Genomic DNA, 12,830 nt, shown 5'->3' on the forward strand with positions numbered 1-12,830 from the left:
CCACCACCACATTAAAAAGAAAAACTCCAGCACTGCACACCGAGCCGATGTGCTTCTGTTGTGTAATGATTGTGTATCCAGGCGCTGTCACTTCCTTTCACACAATGATTTGAACTTTCGCATTTCATATTTTACTACACCAAAAAGCTGAAAAAAGGCATAGCAATTTTATGTATTTTTTAAAGACTTTTAAAAACTTATGTTGCACAATATATACCACAGTATGAATTGTTCTATTATTAAGATCTATAATTTGCTCAAAACAATGTGGTGCAGCAGTTTGTTAGAAAAATTGTATTGTGTAAAATAAATAAAGTACTTTCTTCAGCTGGTGGTAAACACAATTAGAGAATGATTGGTTATATTGCTTAAAATAACCTGTATTTACCAATACAGGTTATTAGTTAAGAGCAGAGATGAGTGGTTTATTTTTGGCATGGGATAAATAAACTAGTGTATAGCAACACCATTAAAATGTAGTTTATGCTAAAAACTTATGTTATTTGATCTTAAGTAAGCTTCCGATTAATGACTTTTACACGTGGAGTTTGTACAAAAAAAATATTTATTTTTCTACCTAAAAAAAAAGTTTGAATACTGTAAATAACTTAAACATAACTACTTTGAGAAAAAGTAAACTATCCTGCTGCAGATTTTAATTGAGATATTGAAACTTCTAGGTGTCGTTGACAGTTTCCTTCAAACTCATTATCAGAATACTGTATCGGTTGAAATGATCTTCCTCAGACACTGCTAAGATTGCAAGTATCATTGCTTGGTTTAGAAGCTTGGTTTAGACTACACTATACTACAAAGTCAGATGAATGTAGTACCAATGGGGGGGGGGGGGGGGGGGGGGGGGGCAGCGGGACATACCAATCCTTCCCCGGGGCCCATGACAGCTCTCGGTGGCCCTGCATGTATATATGTGTATTTTGGTTAGTTGGTCTATCGGGGTAATTTGTTTTGATGCTCTGTTACACCTTGTTTCTTGTGCTACCATTTATAATAATTTATAATCAGTGATACCCTCGGCAGGGTCATTACCTCAGATTGGTTTAATATCAGAAGTAATGTTTGGTCAGTGATGCCCTCAGCAGCGGTTATTACCTGAGTTCCACCACGTAAAAGTTAACTTCTAATTTTTTGTTATTGCCTCCGCCACCAAGTGCCCTCGCCTTCCAGCCTCATCCCCTAATTCCAGCCATAAGGATACACAACTTACAGATCAAGAGAAACAGAACCAGGGGCCACAGGTGGAAGCTGAAGAAGGGCATACTCAGAACCGAGGGGAGAGGAGCTTTTTCATAGAAAGGGTGGTGAACCATTGGAACAGGCTGCAGGACAGAGTTGTTGAAACATAGACTATTGGATCCTTCAAGAATAGACTGGATGCTCTCATGAACAATACTGTAAAACCCTCTTTGTGACCACAATAAGACCTTTTAGCTAGCTGCCTGGATGAAGGGCGGGCTGTTTAGTCATGGATTCCCAGAGGGTTCCTTTCCCCTAAGAACTTGGTTAGGGGTTTTTTGTTTTTCCTCTCCTGAATGCTAACAGACCACGCTTTCATCAAAGCGAACGAGCATAGGTGGGCCGAATGGCCTTTTCTCTTTCTAGAATTTCTTATATTTTTATAAGAAGCAACATTCTCCAAGATCCAAAGCTTCAAGAAACTGGCCCCAACTGCCAATCGTCAGCCTACCAGTTCCAGACTTCCAGAGTCTAATCCTATAAATGACCTCCCAGCCATCTACTCTCTTCAGCCCATAAACTCATGATGAATTCCCTAGCCCTCCCAGACCCCTGGCTTCATATAATACAGGTTGCAAATCCTATCTCCACTTCTGTTCAGCTTACCATCTATCCTGCCACACCGAGTCTTCTAATCAGTTCCTGGTCTTCATCACACACTGTCATGAAAAACCTCATCCAGCTTCTACAATCAAAACATGGCTACAAACTGGAGAATTCACATGCTATTGTTCTTTTAATCCAGCAACAAATCTTTGCATCAATGACCTCCACATGACAGAGACTTACTATCTTCTCCTTCTCCGTCGTTCCAAAACGGAACCTCTTCAACAAGGAGTCCATATTCACTACCATAAGATTCTTTCAACCTTTTGCCCCTACAACTCCATCTAAAAGTACACCTTAGCCAGGACTTTCAGTAATTCTCCCCAAGATCCTTTGTTCGTAACAGAAACAAATAAACCAGTAACTCGATCATGGTTTTAAAGCCACCTATCCATGCTATTAGTTCACGCAGGTTTCTCTTCCACATTTTTAATGCCATTTATTCTTTCAGGATTGGAGCAGTCACTTCAGCAGACATCCATAATCCAACTCCTTGGCAGATGGGCCTCCAGTGCTGTAGAACAGAACATAAGCAACAGCTTTGTCTTCTGCAGCAGCTCTAAACTAGCCATGAGTCAATAGAGTGGGGGATAGGTGGAACTAATGAGTGTTCGACTATGCCACATTGGGAATTTCACCCAAAGAAATAGCTTGTAAATCACTTTTATATTGTATGAGACCAGGTTCCCCAACAAGCAGACCCCTTTCAACTAAATGAAAGTAAGCAGAGACATGAGTAAATTGTTAAAATAGTTCAATAATTTATTTTAAAGACACAAACTCTTTAGAGTTAAAATTAAAAAAGGCATAGAAATTGAAGACAGGCAAAATAATATTATAAATTATAAAATTATAAATTATAAAATTTAGCACAAATGCAGTACAAGAATTTGCCACCAGGAGGCCACAGCAACCCATACCAGCCTGGATTCAAGGGAATAGAAAGTTATAACAGTCTCAAGTGCCACTAGGCAGAGAGGGGTTAGCAGTGCTATTTTTTTTTTTTTTTTAAAAATCGTCAGATCAGTTCCTCTTTAGAAGGCGGTGGCTCATTCCTCTCCCCTTATCAGGCGAGACCAGGGGCCAAAATTGTCCTTAATCACTTCTCACCATAACCATACAAGCAGCCATGACCCCGACCTTGAATAAACCATGTGTAACGTGCATAGCATTCCCCTCAAAAAACCTGTAAACAAAATTACAGAAAAATACGTTCACTTTAAATATCTGAGGACATACAGGGTTACAATCCGAAATCAATATTTAAATACAGTATTGTCTGCAGTACGTACAAATAATACTACTAAAATACAATATGAAATAGGATGCAACAAGTTAGGATTACAAAAAGTTATATCTACAATAACATATTATTAGTAGTGCAATTGTGTTTTGTTCTAGGGGCTTTTTGAGGCGTTGCAGCGAGGTTAGGAGCGGGTGGTGGTGATGATGGTGATCTTTACCGAAACAAAAGCGAAACTGAAAGACAAATACGAGCACATGAGACAGGTTTAACGCAGAAGAGACTCTGTGGGTGTGTATTTTGTTTTTAGCGGATAGGTAAAAGTGGATCTTTTGTACGAGTTCATTGTAGTTTTACAATAATATTAATTTCGTATTAATGATGTTTGTATGGTGCCTTCAAGGGACACGACCATATTAGGGTGTGGTTTTTAATTTATAATTATTGATCTATTTGATTGTTTTGTGCAGGTCAGGTGTACGTTTAAGAACTGGTACACAATACTACTGTAGTTGCAAACCAACAGTGACAGATAGGGCTGCACAATAAATACCGATATTATTATTATTATTATTATTATTATTATTATTATTATTATTATTATTATTATTATTACCGAGTAGTCCTGTTTAGTTGTTTTAAACGATCGTTTTAGTGAAAATCGATATTTATTAATAAAAGAAAAGAAAGACATAAGAAAATATGTCTGGGAGCCGCACAGACTGTTTAGAGAAGCCGCTCAGCGCTGCTTTTAAGAAGTTGGGGCGCTTTGTTGGTAGGTATCCCTTGGTTTTTGTGGTGATCTCTTTGCTGGCCTCATGTGGGCTTGGGTCTGGTTTTTACTTTTTGAAGCAGCTTGAAGCGAATGACATCGAAGACCAGTTTACTCCCTGGAATGGACCGGCAAAGGAAGAAAGGGTGTTTATAAAGAATCATTTCCCGATTAGCGACTCAAACGAATTCTCAAGCCAGCGGCTTTACACAGAAGGTGCATACTCGTCTCTCGCAGTGGTTTCCAAAACAGGGAACATTTTAACAGATGAGGCATTTAAAGAAATACTTGAGTTAGACAGAATAGTTAAAGGGATAAGCGTTTCTGATGGAGATCAGAATCATACTTATTCAAGTCTTTGCGCTAAAGAAAACAACAATTGCGTGTCCAATGCGATATTAGACATAATTAATTCTGGTCAAACTAGCAAGCTGACTTATCCTGTGTACAAAAAGAACGTTTTTCTGGGGTCGACAATTGGTGGGGTAAAGACAGATGACACCACAGGCATCATGAAAAGCGCAAAAGCAATCCAACTATATTACTATCTACGAGAAAACGAAACAGAAAGTAATACAAAATGGCTGAATGAATTTGTCAAATACTTCTCTGGACACTTGGCAGAATTACATCTTCATTCTGTTAAGGTGGGTAACGGCACTTTGCCAGTTTTGGAAAATTATTATCAATAAAGCATTATTGTAAGGCATGCAATTGTATGTTTGTGTAATGATGAATATAGTGGGCTGGGTGCTTTACTGTCTTTTTGACTGTCCATCAGTAGGTCACACTTTTTACATGTACAGGCAGTGGATGCATTATAGGCTTTAGTTATATATTTATGTATTTATTATTTACAACAGTGGCGGTGTGTAAATCGCTGACATGTTATAATTTGTTAATCGGAAATGAAAAGCTAATTTTGCTCTAGCTTGTTCCTGGAACAGAGCCAGTTGTGACTAACTACTGCTGCAATATCACTGGAATTCCCCTATGTATGGGGGCTTCCGTAGCAGCTACAGGGGTGTAAAATTAGCCTTTACTGTTAATACCAATTGTATCATTCCAGTTGTGTCGTTCATGGCCAGTGGCTTAATAAACTATTTGAGGTGGTAAAGGTACTGTTTACTCACAGCTCATAACTTGATAGTGCTTAATATACAGCAACTTGTTAGGGGTATGACATATCAAAGTTATGCTTACTAAGGTATTCTACTTCTTTAGATTCACTTTTATATATCAAGTTCAAATACTTTATTGGCATGCCAAGTTGAACAAGTATTGCCAAAGACACAATGTATTAGACAACACAAAAGAACAGACATGCAATGAACAGAATTATATTTGTGTCAGGCTCATCTACTGTGTGTCTCTGGCAGGACTCTACAAACTCTGCAGCTATTACTGCTCCCTCTGTTCTCTCCCCCAGAAAGACCTGCAGTTTCTCCTCTTGGCTCTGGAGAAAGCGCTCTATTCTGTCTGCTGGCCTGAGGGAGTATCTCTCTCTCGGCTCTCTGTATCTCTCACATTCTGATCTGAGGGAGTATCGCTGTCTCGGCTCTCTCTCTCACATTCTGATCTGAGGGAGTATCGCTCTCACGGCTCTCTGTATCTCTCACATTCTGATTTGAGGGAGTATCGCTCTCTCTGCTCTCTGTATCTCTCACATTCTGATCTGAGGGAGTATCGCTCTCTCGGCTTTCTGTATCTCTCACATTCTGATATGAGGGAGTATCGCTGTCTCGGCTCTCTCTCTCACATTCTGATCTGAGGGAGTATCGCTCTCTCTGCTCTCTGTATCTCTCACATTCTGATATGAGGGAGTATCGCTCTCTCTGCTCTCTGTATCTCTCACATTCTGATGACTTTTTAAAACTCAGGAGTTGAAAGTACCCCTGTGACCCCAATAGAACTGTGACCAGCATCGAATCTCTTAAGTGCCGCTGGTACACCCTGGGACTGCTGTAAGAGCCACCTTTGATAAGCTGAATCAATGACTAGCTCGAAGGTTGGGAGCAAGCTTTGATCCCCAAAGGGGGAGACTGGCACGGGTGCAAATGAATAGATTTAAGCAAGAGAATGGAAAACGAAATGTAATTAGAAAAGTTTTGGCCAGGGGTCCCCTCTGTCCAGTGGGAACCTTCCTCTCAAAGGGCGAGACGACGCTGTCAGGCTCTAAAGTTGGGACATGAGCTTCACTTGCCCCCAGAGGGGACCGTTGCAGAGGTGACGCAGCAAAGGGGAGGATAAAGGAAACTGAAAAGCAAGACATGAATTAGGGAGTTGGCTAGAGTTTAAATAGGGTGACTGACAGGTCATTTTAGCAGGATGACACAAAGGGAGGAGCCCCAGCTCAAGCCCCCCGAAATACACCAAGGTTCTACTAATAATAAAAAATGGCAACCACTGTTATCTTGTACTGTTATTGTAAATTAACTAGGTCACAACATACCACAAATAAGCACAGCAGGCAGACCTTATAGAGCTGCTGTGTGCATGCCTCCTAGAATTCTGTATCAAATGTTTTAGTTTGTAGTGTTTTTTTATTTACAGGTGTCGTACTTTACATCAGTATCAAGACAGAATGAATTTGAAGGGAATTCTAAGAAGGTGATCCCACTGTTTTCCATCACTTACTTCGTTGTCATATTCTTCTCAATCGTATCTTGCTTGAGGTAGGCAATTATTAATTGTGTACATTTATTACATTCATAACCTACAGCCTGAGCCTGGCAGTTTAGTTTATTCTGCAGTGTGGGAGCCTGTGTTTGGGGGTGGTATCTACACAGTATATGGTTCTCTGGCTCTGGTGGTGCAAAATAAATACATACAATTGGATAGAGTTGCCCTTAAAAACATTTCCTATAGTAAACGTATAACAAAGTATAATAAATCATAGTAAAAGTATGGTAAAGCATAGGTTAAAATTGTAAAAGCCAGAGAGGTATGGTAAATTATTAATAAACTGTGGTAAATGCATAGTATAACCATGCTAAAACTGCTAAATTACAGTGGTAAACTTTTATAAGGGAATATATGGGCTACAGTTAATTAAAAGCAAAACATTTGCATCCAGGATCGTAAACCGTGAGAGCAAAACTTGAGATTGAATGTATTTTCAAGTAATTTGCTAGAAGGTCCAACTAATTAATTCCTACCTTTGTAATACACCTTGTATATTAATATCCCATCATTTAGAGGTGCTGAATATTATATGGTAAACATATATTATAATTTTTTTAGATCAATACATTACAGCAGTTTTTGATCAATGATGTGTTGAAATTGATTAAATGGAATGGGAATTGGAATTGGGAATTTATTTTACAATTCTGGGGGCAGTAGGTTTAAGTACAGTGAAGGTTAACCCACTTTGTCAACTTTTCATGTGACACAAGTGATAGGACAATGCTAGTGCATATGTGAGTACTTTGTCATTTTTTTAAAATGCCATTTTCTTTAGGTTTGACTGTGTGAGAAATAAGGCATGGGTGGCCACCTTTGGAGTCCTCTCAGCGGGCTTGGCGGTACTGTCTGCTTTCGGGATGTTGCTGTACTGTGGAATGCCATTCGCTATGACTGTGGCTAACGCCCCCTTCCTGATCCTTGGTAAGAAGTGGAATGGAGTGGACATGAACACAGCCAAATTCAAATGTGATCCTAACCTAGCAACTGCCAAACCGCAAACGTTGTTTACATTATTAGCTATAAAAATGCAAAGCTCTATTATTGTATATTATCTTGTATACAGTATATTGTATATATACAATATATTAGTGAAACAATCAGATCTTCAGGTAAAATGATCATTATTCCAAACAAGCTGCAATCATTTCAATTGCATTTTACTAGTGTTGTTTCTTGTTGTTGATTCCTCTGCTCTTCTTCACTTAAGTTCTGTCTCCTATCTATCATTTATTACCATTGCACTTTACTTCTTTAACTTTAGTTGGTTTCTCTTTATTCTACAGTCTGTGACCCAATAAGATGTCAGTGCTGCAGAGGCTAAAAACAAACAAACAGCTTTCTGATATTATAAATGTTGTATATCAGAAATAGTAAGCGCTTTGATACTTGGAAGTACAAAGATGTAGTTTTTGTGCTTGGTTGAAAATATAATTACATTGATTAACCACAGGAGGGCACCAAACACTGTAAACTCTGGTATTATATGTACAGCAGTGCAGTACAAGAATCCTACAAATACCACAGGTCAGAAAGGCTGGCGTCAGCACCCGGGCAACCTGGGAAGCGCCTGGAGCCCCAACGCCAGAGGGGGGCCCACACACATACATACAATAATGAAATTGCAAATATGGGTTTGACAAGGGTTTTGTCGAGCCTTATTAACATAACGTCTATTATTATCATAACGCCTATTATAATTATACGATTTCAAACCATGAAAAATGAAACCTGCCAAACCTCCCGAACCTCTGAATAAAAAGAAACACAAATCTGGATGCCAAAAACGGAAGGAAATGACCACATAAAAAAGAACATCTAAAAAAACTGCAATAAGTACTGTCAAATTTTCTATGTAAATTTAAAATGGATTATTTCTGTAAAGTGTGTGTTCTGTTTTCTATTAACATGTCAAGTTTAGCGAGGGACAGCTGATTATGAAAACCTTTTTGATAGAAAAATATTTGTGATTTGGGGGTGAAGGTCGGGGGACAGGCCACTTGGAGGTCCATTGCCCAGGGCCCACAATAACCTGGCTACAGCCCTGTAGGTCAGACACAAGTAGGTCATTTAAGGTGGTCCTGTCCTTGTTTTATTGTGTAAGTACTATCCTAACAATAACCTACAGTAGCATTATTATGTACATACATACATACATACATACATACATACATTGCTGAAAGTAGTAAAAACCATTGAAAGACAGCATTTAGGCCAGGGATGGGGAGCTTCGAGGTAGTAGAGGACCACAAAATCCACTAAAAACCTTTAGAAGGCCATACATTTATTTTAGTAGACTGCAAAATGCGTTAATCTGAAATATTTGCTACTTTACAGCATGTTAACATTATTATTTATTTCTTAGCAGATGCCCTTATCCAGGTCGACTTACAGCTATTACAAAATATCACCTTACAAAATATCACAGTACACAAAATCACATTACAGAATATTACATTACAGTTAAGAGCAGTTATAATGTACAATAAAATCACTAGAAAATAAGATCAAATTCAAATAAGAGCAAAGTAAAGACTACAGCAAATAATTACATTTAAGGGTGAGTTCGACTAAGAGCAGTTAACTTATAGTAAACATATTTGCTTATACGAGTAAAGTCCAATAGGAGCACATAGTAAGTACGATAAATGGATAAGAACAATTTCAAATAAGCAGTTACCAATCTAAGAGTAAAATCAAGTACAAGAAGTAGTCTGGAGATAGGAGGGAGCAGAAAGGTCGAGACAGCGATAGGCGAGTACAAGAGTTTTGAATTGGATGTGAGCTGTGATAGGGAGCCAGTCGAGGGAGCAGAGCTGTGTGGGAGAAACGAGACAAGGTGAGCAGCAGAGTTTTGGATGAGCTGGAGTGGACGGAGAGCAGAGGCAGGGAAGCTGGCCAGGAGTAAGTTGCAGTAATCAAGGCGGAACAGTACCAGGGCCTGAACTAAGAGCTGCGTGGAGTAGTCTGTGAGGAAGGGGCGGATTCTGTGTATGTTGCTGAGGAGGAAGCGACAGGAGCACGCCAGAGTAGAGATGTGCTGAGGGTAGGAGAGGGAGGGGTAGAGGGTGAAACTGGGGTTCTTGGTGGATGAGGAGGGAGAGAGGGTGGTGGCTTTAATAGGAATAGAGATAGAGAGATCAGCGATGGGGGAGGACAAGGGGGGGGGTGAAGAAAAGGAGGTCTGATTTGGAGAGGTTCACTTTAAGATGATGCGAGTGCATCCAGGAGGAGATTGCCGCGAGGCAGATAGAGATATGGGAGGAAATGATGGAGTCGGAGGGGGAAAAAGAGGGGAAGATCTGGGCATTATCAGCATAGAAATAATATGAGAAGCCATGGGACGAAACCAGATTGGAGGGGGTTGAGCATAGAGTGTGTTGACAGGAAAGCAGAGAGCTGGCGATGTACCGCCTTGCTCGAGGGTTTTAGAGAGGAAAGGGAGAAGGGAGACAGAATGGTAGTTTTGGACGGATGAGGGATCGGGAGGGTTTTTTTAAGATGGGGGTTTGAGAAAAAAAAATGATCATGGCAGAATAAATCTGTTAACTGTTGGTCTGGTAGGCCAGATGTGACCAGTTGCCCATTTAAAGTCTTTTTTAGACTGTTACTCTTTGTTATCCTGATGATCAATTACATTTACAAAGGTTGTGGTTAAGAGACAGAGAGAGTGATAAAGAGATACAGGGTGCCTCTTTAAGAATTGTATTGTGTCTGTATTGTTTTCCACTGAATAAGATTATTGTTCACTTTGTTTTTTAGGGATTGGAGTTGATGACATGTTCATTATGATCTCTTGCTGGCAGAAAACCAAGGTTCATGATTCAGTGGAAGATCGCTTGGCAGAGACTTATAAAGATGCAGCCGTCTCCATCACCATCACCACTCTAACTGATGTCTTGGCTTTCTACATAGGCATCATGACACCCTTCCGATCTGTGCAGTCGTTTTGCCTCTACACAGGCACTGCAGTTCTGTTCTGCTATCTGTACAACATAACATTCTTTGGAGCTTTCTTGGCTCTCAATGGAAAAAGAGAAAAGGGCAACAGGCACTGGCTGACATGCATGAAGGTGGAGCAGGACTGTCCTGCAGGACGCTCTACAGGGTACAGCATGTGCTGTGTAGGAGGGGCGTACGACGCAAACACAGACTGTGAGAAAGAGCAGCCAGTGAATCTGTTCTTTAAGAAGTACTATGGCCCTTTTCTTACAAACACATGGACCAAAGTGTTTGTGGTGTTGCTGTATGGTGGGTACCTGGCTAGCAGTATTTATGGGTGTCTTCAGATGCAGGAAGGTATAGACCTTCGAAATCTGGCATATGACGGTTCGTATGTTGTTAACTACTATGATGATGAGGATGCTTATTTTTCAGAGTATGGACCAAGAGTTATGGTTGTTGTTACAGAACAAGTTGATTATTGGAATAAAGAGGTCCGTAAAGAGATTGAAAGTTGTTTGAAAGTAGTTGAAAACCGCTTGTATGTAGATGCAAGCCTGTCTGTTTCATGGCTAAGAGTATATGAGAATGTTTCTAAATTACTAAATATCAACTTAGATAATGAAACGGTATTTAAAGACAATTTAAAGTTAATTCTTCCAACCTTTAAACAAGACATTAGTATCTCTAATGATAATATTATTGCCTCCCGTTTCTTTATTCAGACCACAAACATTACCACTCCAATCAAGGAAAAGAACATGCTAGATGAGCTGAGAGAGGATGTAAAGAACTGTGTAGTCCCAGTACTGGTTTATCACCCAGCATTCATCTACTTTGACCAGTATGCAGTCATAGTCTCTAACACGATACAGAATATTGCAGTAGCAACTGCAGTAATGTTGGTCATCGCCCTCCTATTGATTCCCAATCCTCTTTGTTCTTTGTGGGTAACGTTTGCCATCGGATCTGTCATTGTTGGTGTTGCTGGCTTCATGGCTTTCTGGAATGTTAACTTAGACTCCATATCGATGATCAATCTGGTCATCTGTATTGGCTTCTCTGTAGACTTTTCTGCACATATTTCCTACGCATTTGTGTCAAACAGCAAATGCGATGTAAATGAGAAGGCCATTGATGCGCTCCATACTCTGGGTTACCCTATAGTCCAGGGGGCTGTTTCTACCATACTGGGTGTCATTGTTCTGGCTGCAGCTGAAAGTTACATCTTCAGGACATTTTTCAAGATCATGTTCCTGGTCATTTCTTTTGGGGCTCTTCACGGAATTGTTTTTATTCCGGTGTTCCTGACCTTCTTCGGGGTTTCCAAGGGTTATGTTAAGGGTAAGGAAAAACTTAGACAATGACATTACTAGGGCTGCCCACAGCAACAAAACAGGTCAATGAGTTTGGCAATAGCCATCTAGATGACACAGATTAACATGGAGATAAACGACATGACTTTTTGTTTTGTATTATTACTACACAGATATATTTGTAATGTTTAAAGTAAAATGGTGAGTTTGTTTATATTATTGATTGATGGCACTGGTGCGCTTGTAGCTTCCTTAGACTTTAAAAGAACCAATAAATACTTCCTGTGTTAAGTGTTATTCAATTGTACTGTTTGTGCATCTTTTATAATTATTTTAATTGCAGAATAAAACAGATTTTGATATTTTTTTTTTTTATCAGAAAATGTTGTTCTTTTTATTTCAGAAAACTAGGATCCCTGGTCATCATGTAGCCAGGAGGGGTTTAAGCGCCATGCTAAGAAACTTGATGTATAAAACTAAGCAACGTTAGCCAAAAAAAAAGAGAAAAGTCATTTTTACCTACATGCCAGTAGCTGCATAGGTTATTGAGGCATTTGTTTACAATGTATTATTGTTTTCCATTTAGCAGTGTGAAGCCTTCATTTTGAAAAGAGAACACACAAACTGAAAGCTAAAAGACAAATTGCAGGTTGTTTCATAATGAAAACAGCAATGATTGTTCAAGTTCAGCTTCCTTTGCCTTTGTTCTAAAGGCAGTGCTGCCGCTGGTTTCTTTAAAACAAAACACAATGCCATCCCACAATCCCCCAGTGACTTTTTACACATAGAAAGAATTTCCAGGGTTGGCCAGGTTTGTAAAAAAGCAGTGAAACGTTTGTAATATTTGCGCCTAGCAGTCGAAGCCTGTAGCTCCAGGCAGTGGAAACAAGGCATACGTTGATTTATGTGTGTGTGTGTTTTTTGGTGACCAGGAACAAAGTGCCAACCCTGAAATCATATGGTATGTCGGTCAATCCCTGTTGCAATTGTCAAAAATGTGTCCACTAACATG

The 12,830-nt window shown here is 39.6% G+C and overlaps 1 protein-coding gene across 1 annotated transcript; it reads left to right on the plus strand.

The window, feature by feature from the left end:
- Positions 1–3,205: 3,205 nt before the first annotated feature.
- On the plus strand, positions 3,206–12,115 carry LOC117435514 (patched domain-containing protein 3-like). The gene is made up of 4 exons (XM_034058768.3): positions 3,206–4,522; positions 6,429–6,550; positions 7,339–7,484; positions 10,323–12,115. Exons 1-4 carry the CDS (start codon positions 3,806–3,808, stop codon positions 11,867–11,869), a joined length of 2,532 nt encoding a protein of 843 aa, XP_033914659.3. The 5' UTR covers positions 3,206–3,805; the 3' UTR covers positions 11,870–12,115.
- The last annotated feature ends 715 nt before the right edge of the window (positions 12,116–12,830 follow it).

This window comes from Acipenser ruthenus, chromosome 3 (genome assembly GCF_902713425.1).
Source record: "Acipenser ruthenus chromosome 3, fAciRut3.2 maternal haplotype, whole genome shotgun sequence".
Taxonomy (NCBI): Eukaryota; Metazoa; Chordata; class Actinopteri; order Acipenseriformes; family Acipenseridae; genus Acipenser; species Acipenser ruthenus.